Source organism: Pieris napi, chromosome 14, assembly GCF_905475465.1.
Source record: "Pieris napi chromosome 14, ilPieNapi1.2, whole genome shotgun sequence".
Lineage (NCBI taxonomy): Eukaryota > Metazoa > Arthropoda > Insecta > Lepidoptera > Pieridae > Pieris > Pieris napi.
Window position 1 is genome coordinate 584,954 of NC_062247.1, and position 14,585 is coordinate 599,538.

Here is a 14,585-nt window from a genome sequence, read left to right on the forward strand (position 1 = left end):
AAATTGGGCGAAAGTAAATCTATTAAAATTGAATTACCTATTTCCGATAACCAAAGCCTACATAACACGGAGCTTAATTCAAAAGCGCGCCGAGTCACGCATTTGTCGCACAACAGATTGTCAACTGTCGTTTTGTTGTCGATTTATTAATGCATTTAAACAAAGCAGCCACCTCAATTATCGACAGGTACGTTTGTTTGTTCATTGTTTACGGCACAATGGCTGACAACTGTCACGATGCAATCAATTAGATTTTGCTGCGACTGCGCTAGTAATATAGAATTTTTAATTTTGTTCAAGTTATACAATTTCAAAACTGTATGTACGTTTTAAAATATAATTTATTATATGATAGTAATATTTACCAACAATTCTAACTGAGTAAGTGTTTCACCTATATTTAATTAATATTTGGACTAAATTAATGAATGACAACAGCAGGAATTAGTTATTTAAAGCAGCTTGTTATGACAGAAAAGCTCCTAATAGCAAAAAAGTGTCACCATCTATATATTCAGTTTCGCAAGTGTGATAAGAGTGCGAGTGTGTGTGTGTGTGAGTGATAACCTTGACACGCGCACAGTTCGTATTACATACAATACAAAAAAATAATCTTAAATAAAAATAGTATTCCAAAGTAAATATATTGTATCAACCTATACAATTGCACTATGCCACACACAACTAACAAAAGATCTAAAAATAACAAGACAGAACAATTTTAATTTAGAAAAGTTAGACAATAGATCGCTAACAAAGAGCTAAGCTCTAAACTGAAGCATTTATAGAGCCGCAGCGCGAAAAATGGGCGGGAAAAATAGAAAATGGCGCTTCCTCCGCGTCACAGGCAGAATGGCGCAGGTTTTGTTACTCTTACGAGCTTCGTGTCTCGTTTTCAGAGGGTTTAGGGGTTCTGAAATTTATTAACATAAATTGCAGGATATTTTGAAAGAAATTTTACTTTCTGTTCTGCAACTCTATGCACCAATTGACATGATCTGTGCAATTGTTATGTTGAAGGTCAGTTTAACGAGATAACTGGTACGTCTTAGACTTAATAAAAGTAATATGCCAGACACCAAAGGCTGACCTACGTACTTGTCAGTTAAATCAGGAGCCAAGATTCCATGCTTCTTTGATAATTCTTCTTATAAGAGGAAGGCGATCAGTCCTATATATCCGTCGTTTTGTCTGGACGATGTTTTCTTTATACGAGCAAGTGGTAAAAAGGATTTTGAAGGGGCGATGTCAAGATTTATAATTCACGTCAGGAGATTATTTGAGAACCACTATGCAGATTATACGCGATGTCGTTCATCATTTTAATGCGTTATTTTATTTCTTAAGATATAGAAATAAACTGAAATATATGTATGATATTTACTATAAAGGTTAGAGTGGGTCAACATTAAAGGATATATAACCATTCCGTCACATAACCGTTTCCGTAAGTATAACGGAATACGCAAACAGTTTTCATTCTTTTATAACACGGTAGGTCTTAAAACGCATTTTGATATTACGCGATTTTCGTCCTTCGTATAACACGGATATTCCCCCTATATCACGCGGGGATTACAAGTTATAATTGTTTAAATTTATAATGATTTGTACGCACTTATTTTGTTCATAACATAGTGCTATCTTAATATTCGATTTAAACACCGAGTCGAGAAAAGTTAAACGGGAATCATTTGTACATAACGCGTTATATGGGGTCATACAAGCGCGTTATGTGTAAATACTCCCACGTAAATACTCCTACAACGCGGAACTAATCTACCATTTTATAGAAGTATTACTGTATTAGATTTTTCTTGTTTAAAATATTATACAGCAACACATAGCTTTAAAATCTCGGCTGGCGTTTGCTTACGTCCGTTGATTAATTCGGTGGCAGGACACCCGCTGCGAAGCCCCGTCGCTTGATTGCGGGACTGTTTTTTTAAAGGACACAACTTTTTGGCAACCTTTTTAAAGCGATTTTTTACCAAAAACACCGCGCTTCAATTTTATGTGATTCATGTTTTGATTAAGAATCACTGAGGCGTTTAAATTGTCAAGGATTTTTGCTGTATTTCGGTCTAATAAGAGGAAAGTCTGAAACACTTTTTATGGACAGTTAATGAGTGTGTCGTTTAGTTAAGCGCGTTAATCTCAGGAATTCTGGTACGGATTGGAATTGCTGTCCGATAGATCACTTAGTAATTATGGCACATATTATGGCACAGCTTATACATATATAATTAATGTATATATACAGGCTTTATAATCGAAGCAGCCTGATAGCAATGTTAGTTGGCTTTAGCGACTCTCATCTCAGAGATTGTAGTTTCGATCCCCGGACTTTCACCAATGGACCAATGGACTTTCTGTCTACACGCGCTTTAACATTAGCTGAAACGTTGAAGGAACTGGAGCGCGTCGACAGCGTGTGTCAAGCACAGGAGGCTGATCAACTTGACTATTCTCTTGACAAATCTGAGGCCTAGACTTAAAAAGGTTGTAGCGCCACTGGTTTATTTTATTTTTTTATAATCGAAATTAACTTAGCCCATACTAAAACCTTTACATTTAAGTACCTACTTACCTACTCAACAATTCAGCAACAAGTTACTAATAATGACTTTACTCATAAAACATGATTTGCGCTTTCCATAGTTAGATTCAGATTTCGTTAAGATTATAGGTGTTTTATTAGGTTAAGTGGCTTGCGACAGATTTCAAAGCAAGTTTTGAGTCTGATTTACATTTTAAGGTATAATATCTTACCTAATCGCTTAGAGATCTCCGAATTGTGCATCTTGGGGTTATCCTGGGCAATTTTCCGCCTTTGGAGCCTCGACCAGACCATGAACGCGTTCATAGGTCGCTTGATATGCTCCTCCTGACCCTTCTTGCTCATGACAGCCTCCATGCTGCCAATGCTCATGGACATAGGCGCCATGGGAAAGTGGCTCACGCTGTAGCCCCTGTCGCACATTGCACCAGCGGCACTGAAAACAATGAAATAGTTGGGTATAAGTACCAATGTGTAGGTAATTCACACACCGTCGACTTTTAGGGTCTAAGGCAAGCCGATTTTCTCACGAGGTTTTCCTTCACCGTTCGAGCGAATGTTAAATGCGCACATAGAAAGAAAGTCCATTGGTGCACAGCCGGGGATCGATCCTACGACCTGAGGGATGAGAGTCGTATGCGGAAGCCACTAGGACAACACTGCTCGTAAAATTAAATACAATAAGTCTATTTCAAGAACAAAAATATTATTTTAATTTGGTCATTGTGAATCGTGCGTATTTCACAGGTCAACGAACCGAGAATTTAAGATTAAGTTCAAGGCTAAACTTAAAGTGTCGTTAGGTTCAGTATAACTTCAATTGTGAATTATATATAAATGTATATTGTAATTCTCCACAAAAGTATGGAGTTACGAGAAAGCTATGTCTCATCAGGTGCAGCATCGAAAAATGTATAAAAATATGTAGTTTTGTATATAATTCTAAATGTTTCAATGAAATATTTACGAATTATTTAAGTTACTCATTTTTATAAATATTGTTACAGCAAATCATAAACTACTCAATAATACAACCTATCAATAACCACGGATTACTTCATATATATCTATATTTTTGATTAGGTATTAGGACATATTAAATAAAGAAATAATTTCTTTGAGGCGGCTGTCCTGTAACTGACTGATATCATACATTTTCCGTCTTAGACATGCTAGTCTCCTGCTGCCTGCTGACGTCAAGAAAGAGCTACATCACTATTTCAATTCTGGACTGGTCAAATATCTAAGGTATTATTATAAATTCCGATCCCGAGAATAAGATGAAAGACGCGCAATGGCGAGTATTATTTGTGTGCAACTGTAATACGCCTGCCGATACCTTCCCAGCGGGGAATAAAAGACAATCATGGCCCAAATGAATCAACTAAAGTTATGCCAGAGTTAATAATTGTATCCGAATTTTCTTTCTTTAACTCATTAACAATCATTGATATCACTATAGTTGAAGGTCCGCTTTGGAGTTTATATTTCAGGTATAAATATTAAAAAAAAAGTCAATTAAAGATAAAATCATAGATATAACTAGCACTGATAACTGTGGAAATCAATCACAAAACAATCGTGGATTACAAATAAAACGTCTATACGAAGCAGGGTCGTTTATTAAATATCTTTAGACTAGTAATTTATAAAGAATGGTGAAATAAAACTACCACGGTAAACGCCCGATAAATTAACAACTTCTTAGCAGCTTTGGTTACAGCTATTAATTAACGATTCTGAGGTACACAATAAAAGTGTATCAAGCTTTTTTCTAAATTTGAATTGCACGATGCAAATCTATTATAAACATGATGCTTAGGGTTGGTGGTTGTTGGTACATGTTTAACAATAAATATTAAGCACTGAGTACATACCTCTATTTACGCTTGATTTAACTCAATTAAACGATATAGGATAAGGGAACAATGAATACAGGAACAATGGGAAAGGTTAGACTGATAATATTATAAATACGTTGCCTTTCAGTACAAACAAATAGTTTAAAGCACACACAAAACAGTCACGAAATAATATGACATTATTTATAATTTAAGAATAATAAATTCACATTGGCAAACACGAAAATAATTACTACAAGAATGTCTAAACGACTCAACAAAGCGAAAGAGAATTGGAAATGTAACGTGTCTACCGCCAATGTCCAAAATTATGCACTACCTTCTACAAAATTTCAAAGATAATTTTTAATTAAAAAATTAAGTGTTTTAGTTTTTTCGGAACGACAAAATTGTAATGTTATAACTTATAGATATGAGCATAGACAATCGATAAACAATATACTTAGAAAGAGTAACAGTACATACACACAGTACAGTTTTATTTTTATTTAAAAAATCTCAATAGATTTTGAATTGCAATATTAAAACACATTCAATTTTTTCGAATGAAAAAATGGTTATAGTAAACTATAGTGCTTTTCATGAAAGAAGTCCCGCGGTGATTTTTGGAACTAAATTTGACAGGTCGGTAATGTTGTCATTCGTCGATGTTATCAAGTTCGTTTGTTGTGGTAGATTTTTGTGAATTTTTAACTAGCTTAGTGCATTTTAACGATTAATTACAATGCCGAAAGTTGTAAAAAGTTCGGCTCGAGAAATGATATTAAAGGTGAAAGAGTTCTGTGAAGCGGAACATAAGAATCAAGGTGTTTTAATACCACTAAACAATGTTCGGAAAAGAGTTGCCGCCATAACAGGTACTTTTTAGAGTTGCCATTTAATAATTTTTTGCTGTATTGATGGGACTTTTATGATATAAATTCGTTTTTGCGACATAATTGAACAAATACATAACGTGATGGAACTAGGTAACTGACATTAAAACATATATAACATAAGCATTATAAACTTAAAGTTATTATTATTTTTAATTGTTCATAATTTAATTGCAGGTGTGTCAGAGAAAACTGTAACAAGAATTAGAAACGAAGGTATAACAGCGGCGTGTACTTCGAAAAAAATTGTAACCCAACAATTATGCAATAAAACTCTGAATAAAAAATTGTATTGCTTTTCTTTACCCTATTTTCTCATCTTTTCCCTGTAAGTAGGTGAAACACCGCTAATATAAGTAAATAAAAATATACTTTTTACATGACAGAAATATTGTTTCATCGAAGTATGCAGAAAATAATATTATTTGATAAATTACATCTGCTAAATGGAAATAAAATAGGTAAATTTTTTACTCATAAATGGCAACATTACGTCATGCGATTGCAGCGCCGCGTCTGGGGGACTTCTTTCATGAAAAGGACTATAGTTTAAAGATCTGAGCATAGACAATCCACAAACAATTTACAAAGAGTAACAGTGTTTTGTTTTTAATTTGAAAATCGATTCAGTCAGTTACAAGTGTACAATAATTATTTCCTCTTTGTCATAATTCATTTTTTAATATTTGATTTTGTAATATTTAATATTGATAACAAAATTAAAGAGCATAAGGCCTGAAGTTGCATGACTTGGGGTTGGGGTGACAAAATATTTTGTAATCCCCTGAGAGAGAATTTGTTGAGTAATTAATTGTGGGGTATAAATGGTTATTAATTTTAATTAATAAGAGGGAAAGAGAGAGTTTGATCTTTCAATTGAATCTGTTAGTATAGTGAGGTTACTAAATGTGACGAGACTATTGTATTATTTATAGGTCGTTATGTACTCGTAGTACCTATATAGGTACCTATACGACGGGACAGTTAAATTAATAAATAATTGATACATATTACTGTGATTTATGTGTCTGTGGTTTTTTTCTAAATTGAGTTACGTACTTGTATAAATATATTTCGACTTTTGTCTTCAAACCCGAAATAATTGTTATTACCGCGGGAAATCGAACTTAGGAATTAATGTAGATTTATGTAATGTTAAAGCGATTTTTAAGGATCGTAAATCAGTGGCTCTACAACCCTTTTAGGTCTGGGCTTCAGATTTCTATATCTGTTTCATGATCATTTGTCTATCTAATAGGCAAGTAGGCGATCAGCCTCCTGTGCCTTACACACGCTGTTGACTTTTTGAGTCTAAGGCAAGTTTCCTCACGATGTTTTACTTCACCGTTCAAGTTAGTACCAGAAGCCACTAGGCCAACAATGCTCTGGAGGATAGCAGTTTTAAAAATCAAGGTATATTTACAATTTACCAAGATTTATCCGAAACACTTAGCATAAAGCTAAAGATCTTAATCTTAAAGATTATATAACTCCAGTTTCCAACCAATTACAGAGAAATCTTAAAATACTTTAATACATCATTAAAAAGGGGAACAAGTGTCGTGTCATAAGCAGCCAATTTGAGTCCCTCTCATATTTTCCGCTCCCGTAGTCGCAATAATTGTCGCAACGATATTAGACACGTGGTACACAATTCACCTATTGGGGCTTACCTCTTATTAGAGTTTATGAATAAAAATATTTATATATTCACGTGAAAACTATATAGCATATGCGGTGACATTTTTCTTTAATTGGTGAATGAATTTCCAATAATAGCGCCTATAACAACTATCTGTGTTGGTATTTTTGTAAGTTTGTGTATTTTATTTTGTTATATTACTTCCTTACTTTGTGATATCTTTAATTTTTTTATAGTATAGGTAAATGAGCCGACGGAACGCCCAAAATGGGCAGTCATAGCAGCCCATAGACACCATTTTAAGGGGTGCGTTGCCGACCTTTGTTGGAGGAGTATGCTTTTTAAACAGTTGGAGGAAGTATCTCCAAGACAAACCTTCTAATCTATTTTATTTTGCATTTGCAGCGATCACATAATATTAGAAATAATTTCCATGTAATTTTTGTGTGTATAATATACTCTGCGTTTGTAATTGCGGAGTACTTCGATATCACCAACAATGTTTGCATACAATAAGTAAATAAATACTGTGTCCCAAAGAAACTTTCTTACAGGAAATACAGCAGGAATAAACATACAAAATTGACATAAATAAACAATATTTTCTTAAAGAAAAAGTTTGTTTAGAAATCACAACAGGGTGTATAACGTAACTAAGATTTTGTTCCAAATTTTTCCTATACATACATACATACATACAACTGTCATACATACATCTTTGTATATGTGTATACTTATTAGCTGTCTTTTTAGCGTATACAGTTAAAGGCATTTTAATTATACAAAATTTATGTCATGCCATGGCAAGTAATTCGCAGTAATATGTCAAAAATCGTAATCTTTTTTCCACAAGTACGCCGCCAATTTCTTATTTAAAACAGCTACAGTAAATTATAAAGTGTTAAATAAATATGCGAAGGTATTAAATAATATTTAATAAGTTGAAGTTCATATTATTTAAAATAACTTTAAAATATATTCAAAATACTAGTTGTAAAGTTTAAGCTTCAACAAAACATTAAAACTTGACTAAAAGTATAGATACTAAATACAAAAAGCCTACAATGAAAACAATCAATCCTAATCCTAATTGATTTATAAATGTTAAAAAGAAAATTAAATAAGTAATTAACTTAACTTAATAAGTAACAACTAACTAACGCTACCTATTTTTGTCACGAGTTTCTAATTTATATTTTTACCAAAATTCCTTTTAATGAAACCCGACAACAAACAAGTTTTCCAACTCACGTTGCTCCCGGATTTGTTTCCGAGAATATTATATTTGGGTCAAAAAGGCTTTGAAGGGTGGCTGAGTCAATATTTGTCGCCGCCTGTGCAATTCTAACAAGGTAGCCTTCACGAGAATACGCTATTAGCAGCCTTAAACATAATAGATAGAGAAAATGAAGGTTGGACCATCGTATTTTTAGTGTCATTTCGTTGAATCTATTCGCGAAATTGATCAAGTTTAATCACGCGTTAATTACGCAATTAGGCTTTGGTTAAAATAAGCAATATATATATAAGTATATAGTATTCAAAAGCCAGCGAGTTATATAAAAAAAATATAAATATCTCAGGGAAAAAGAAAACCGACGGAAGACATAAGCGAGAACAGTAAAATAGACATAACATTCACTTCGTATGTACATAGATAAGTGTATTGGCATGAGACACTCTCATCCCTGAGGTCGTAGGTTCGAACCCCATTCGGCTGTTCACCAATTGCTTTTTCTTTCTATGTATTTCTACGTGCGTATTTAAAACATGCTTTCAGTTACAGGCTCAAAAAGACGACATCGTCTTTCAGGCACAGACATCTGTTAGTATCTACTAAATCTTAGTGTGTTAAATTAAAAATTATATTACATCGTTACATAACACTCTGCTATTTGATAAAATACTATTGTAAATAAAAATATAAGTTTATTACACAAAATAAGAGTTAAAATGAGATAGGTAAGTGTTACTTAGTAGAATAAAACGGTAATGTGTTAGAAGTATGTATAACTAAGTATATTAAAAACATCTGAGTACCTCAAAGTGTGTTATAAAGATATCGAGGAGTTTTTACGGAATCAACATAAATAACAAAGTGAAAATAGTTTCGTGTTTGCTTAAAAAAGGTTAGAAATACTTCGAATTTCTGTGTTTTTTGACAGGCGTAACAACTTCACAGTGGCATGTCAACTTTCTGTTCAAATATCGATCGATTTAAAAATTGTTAGCTAGGAAATGGACTAAAATTTGTAAAGTCATATCAAATCAAATAAAATTACTTTTTTTTACATCGTAACATAATTTTGATATATGCCAAGAATAACTGGCAAGAAACCCTTTTCTACTCTTTTAAGTAGAAAGCTCTCTGGCTTATAAGATACTTGTAAGAAGCTGCAACCATTACACCATGATTACAATATACAAGAGGTGATCTTAAGTTTCCAAGGTTGTCATAAGGCATCGGTTGCTTTAGTTTTTTGTCTATATACATACATACTTTTAAAAAACTTTGTTTATTTTTCTATAGGCTAAAAAAAACTTACTCATACGGACTAGCCTATCTACCATATGCCGACAGCGAATTATCTATTTTTTCCGCCATTCAATGCGCAGAGGAACTTGGAGAAACTGATCGTGGTCGGTAACACAGAAGGAAAAAGATAACGTGGCCGTTCACCAACCAGATGGACCGGTCATATGAAAGACTCGTCCTTAAAACCATACACTGTCATAAGAGAGGCACTAGACAGAAGCCGGTGGAAACAGATTGTCGGCTCCAGATGTTTCCTTGCTGACCATGACGCTCTCATGAAATATCTTATTCTAGAACATAAGATAAACTACTGTAAACCACTCACCGACTTTACTAAAATCATTAGCACACGTCAACCGAAACAGTCGAACAGAAATATTTGTTCTAACATTACCCACTTGAATGTAGATAAATACTTTTATATTTTCCTTATGCAAGAAGACCCTCCCACAATAGGTGTAGTAAAATGTTAGCCTCTCAAATATTTTAATGTGAATTAAATAAATATACCAATTAGATTTGTTTTAATCGGATTCTTACTGTAATGTATTTGGCACCTTCTGGTACACTCGGTTTACAACTATAATAATAATGAAGTTTATTTGCCTCTTTACAATATTGCATTTTACGGGTTTACAAGTTACATATATCTGTAACCATCTTTGTGAGAATCTGGTGCCTATTAGAGGACTTCTTTTTTCTTTTTTTTTATGTTACAGGAGGCTCACCTGATGTTAAGTGACACCGCCCCGCCGTCCATTGACGCTCGAACTGCCAGAAGGCTGCCGGCCTTTTAGGATTTGGTACGCTCTTTTCTTGAAGGACCCTAATTCAAATTAGTTCGGAAATACTTCAGTGGGCAGCTGATTCCACATAATGGTGGTGCGCGGCAGAAATTGCTTAGAAACGCTCAGTTGTGGAACAACGGACGTCAAAGTGATACAGATGGTATTTTGTATTCTGACTTGACGTCCAATGATGAAACTCTTCTGCAGGTATTAAAAATACTATAGGTAGGAGTCTGGTAACAGGTCACCAACCTTCCATCGCGCACAGGAAATATACGAAAACATGACTACATACTATGACTAAACTAAATAAAACTAAAGCGTGAGTGGTTGTAAGTGTATGACTATGTGTGCGGGTGTATAAAAGAATTTAATTTAAAGCAATAATGCATCTCTGCATTCCGAAAAAACTTTAAGTACAGTGAACGAAACACATAATTCAAAGTACGACAACATGAAACGTTAAAAACCGACTATTGACAACGTCAAGTGAAGTTCTAGTGAAGGCATCGCTAACTAGCTGCGCACACGCACATCATCGTCTGTTTGCGTCGGCATCTTCCAAAGGGCGGATTGTTTCAAGCCGTCTACACACTAATAAATTTTAACGTGAATATTGTGCAAACTAAAAAGTAACTGTAAAACATTAATTTAATTTAATTAAAGGGTTACATTTAAAAAAAAACATATTATAATGTGTCTTAATTAATTTATAGTAAATATTCTTTAAAAAAAAACACCAACTACTACTACTATACTGTCAATTATCTCTGGAAATCGTAATTGGTATTTGTATGCGTGTATCAAAAATAAATAACTAGAAAATGACGTCGAGATTATTAACTTGAGTATAAACTTTGCCACCGCGTATGGCAAACGTAATAACTTTCGAAGCAAATAAATTATTTATACAATATACTGTAATTGTAAAATAGTTTTACCATGTGTTATATTTCGTACCGGAAATATTTCCCTTTTAAAAATATGCCTATAAGATTCTTCTTAGACATCTTCTATTATAAAGATCATTTTCAATTTCTTTCTCCACGTTGCCATGCATTGAGAAATCTAGGAATATATACTATATAGGGTATATTTATACTAAACAAAAGAACGTATAAGTAATTTACAAAATAACGGTGATTTGATATGTTTTGGTATGTCGTGAGACAGATTAAAGTAGTATCATTCTTATATATCTAAAGCATACATTATTATAAAATAAAATAAATATGTACCGCTGCAACCTTTTTATGTCTCAGATTTATGTATCTGTTCTATGATCATTTGTCAATCTAATAGGAAAGTATGCGATCAGCCTCCTGTGCCTGACACGCCATCGACGTTTTCGATCTAAGGCAGGCCGGTTTCCTCACAATGTTATCCTTCACCGTTCGAGCGAATGTTAAATGCACACATAGAAAAAAGTCCATTGGTGCATAGCCAGGGATCGAACCTACGACCACGCTAAAGCCACTAGGCCAACACTGCTCTCTCATACATTATTATAATTCCTAAATTGATTGCTAATTGCTTATTCAATAATGGGCGCAAACACTTCGCACTAATTATGTTTTTTTTTTTTTATATAAATGTACAACTTTATCAAATTTGATAACGCCACTAAAAAACTTGAATCTAAGACCGTTTAAATCAAAACCAAACGATCAACTTTCATTTGGGACTTGTAAAATTAATATCCTGTAATACATCAATATCTTCAGAAACATAAAATTACTTTTAAATAATAGCCTTTTTAATAATTAAACCCTAAACGACCAAACAAAATATCCATCAAAGGCAAGCCGCTATTGTAAAAGTGTATAAATTTTATTATAGTTATAAAGGGCTTTATTGGGCCTTCGCACTAATTGAGATGTTTGCCAATTGGGATCATTGAGAGGTTCTTGTAACCAAATTGTTGGGTAATAGGACCCTTGAACTATCGCACGAAGATTGCGGAAATATATATTTGCATGTATAGGCTTATTTATATTAAAAACGCGTTAACATAACGATATCGCCTAATTACCACGGAATAATGCGCGTGATAAATCTGTATGAAGGAATAATAGAAATATCTACGGGTTGCCTGGAAGAAATCACTAGCTACCTAGATGGTGTTTTTTTATTTATTTTTCTAGTTGTACTGTTTTCTTGTTATATTTATCTTGTAGGTTTATAATTAAAGTACAACAGTACCTAATATGATTGTATTTTATTTAGTTTAATTTTTAAACTTATTTAATCTGTAACCTAATGTCAGGTCTTGTCAAGTATAATTTGTATTGTATTTACGAAATAAGTAAACAATTGATTAATTAATTACTTTTACAGTAAACAAACGCGAGTATATATAGGTAATTTATTTTAACAGCTAAAATATTTTGTAAGCCTAACTGCAACAACACGTAAGAATCACAAAATTTGTTAATTTAAAGCGCTATGATTATAAAAAGTATTGCAATTTTTTTCATTATAATTAATATCCACTAATAACTACAAAGCAGTGCATAGGACGTACATAATGTATGGCTATCAAATGCTACCGCTGCTCTTATCCCAAAGGTCGTAGGTTCGATCCCCAGTTATGCACCAATGGACTTTCTATAGGTATGCGCATTTTAACATTCGCTCGAACGGTGAAGGAAAATGTCGTGATAACTTTCTTGTCTATTAGATTGACAAATGATTATGAAACAGATCCAGAAATCTGAGGCCCAGCACTAAAAAAAGGTTGTAGTGCCACAGATTTATTTTTATTTTATCAAATGGTACCGTCGGATTTGCGTGGTCAACAATGGTCAAGTTTCTTTTATAAAGTTTAAAATATAATCCCGCTTATTATGGTATTTTATTTTAGTCATCTGTAAATTCCATACATTTGTCTGATTTACATTTAGTTACCTACCCCCAATAAGGAAAAGACTGTGTCATATACCTATTTCTTGTGCCTAAAATGATAGTTTTACCGGGATTCACACTTAAAAAACGTGTGACTACAAAGCCAACACCCGTTTTCTGATATACATAAAAAGTTGTTGTTTTATTATGTACTTCATATGTAGGTACTTAATTATAAGTTTAATATTAGGAGTGAATTCAAAGTAGTGTAAATATCTCAAATTTCTGTGAAATCGAGTTTAGATGAACAGAGACAGTGAATTTTTAAAATAGTGCTATTGATTAAATATTGTTTTATATTTAAAAAAAAATAGGGTTATATTGAGGGTATGATTGTTTATTGCAAAATATAATGGTCCACGCGCCTTCATAGAAACGGAAATTTTATTTTTTACGGTTGTATGGTTCTTAATATTAAGAACAATAAAAAACTCGCAAACACCTGGCTCTCCTGGTTTCTAGAGGTGGACTTGCAGGCCAAAAAACCGCCGAGATAAAACATCTCTAACGTAAGAATAAAAAGAAGTAACATATGTTTTCGTTACCGACATAAAGTGTTGTCTTATAAGAATATATAAAATACTTTATATCGATTCTTACCTTTAAGAAAAACATTTAAATATATCAAATTATTATTTTCCTCTAGGTAAATAGTTTACTGGATAATTGCAATTGCTCTTAGCAGTGCTAAAACATTTTACAGAGAATTAATAATTTAACATAGATTGCATATCTTCAATATTGTCTCGAAATATTATATAAAACATAATCGGATTTCTACGGGTTCGAAAAAACAATAGCAAATCCTCCTTTTAGACATACCTTATTGTTTACAGATAAATCAGCTGATTACATTTCAAGATTAACAATTGTATAATCGCCCGCGCTTCATTAAACACGGTTAGACAAATGAGATCAAACCCACAAGGAAAATTCTAAAAGCAAAATAGAAAAACACAGCCCCATAGCGAATCAATTGGTGACAGGTTCGCTGACACCGCATTGTTCAAGGACGTATCTTTCCCATTACCTCATTAGGTGACCGCTGGCACGGTGGTGTAGCTCAAGATCCAGTGTGACCTTCGTTTACTCGCCAAAACACAACACAACACAGCGAAAACAATCGAAAAACGTTAAGATACTCAAATAACACGAATCGCGACCGTCGAGCGCCTGCCGTGGCTTACAATGGCGACAAATAATGCGGCGAGCGCGGCATGCGTCGACACAAATCGAGTGATAAAACTCAGAGCTCTCGGCGAATCAGGGCGCGGCATTACGCCCACGAAAGCTGGCTGCGATTTCTCATTGGCCAAGCAACTGCCATTACCTTACGGATGTTATTATGCAGAAGAGCCTCGAAATTCATAAGAATTTAAGCGTTTACCAGCCCAGTCACAATGCAAATTGGTTGCGCG

General features: G+C 33.5%; 1 protein-coding gene across 1 annotated transcript in view; it reads right to left on the reverse strand.

Moving 5' to 3' along the window:
- The window catches only part of LOC125056051 (transcription factor SOX-21-like), a 48,711-nt gene extending 34,340 nt beyond the window's left edge, over positions 1 to 14,371 (reverse strand). The window contains exons 1-2 of the mRNA XM_047658913.1: positions 14,198 to 14,371; positions 2,773 to 2,996 (exon numbers count right to left, since the gene is read on the reverse strand). Coding sequence (XP_047514869.1) covers positions 2,773 to 2,996; positions 14,198 to 14,202 — 229 coding nt within the window. The 5' untranslated portion in view covers positions 14,203 to 14,371. The remainder of the gene's footprint in view (positions 1 to 2,772; positions 2,997 to 14,197) is intronic.
- Positions 14,372 to 14,585: the final 214 nt, after the last annotated feature.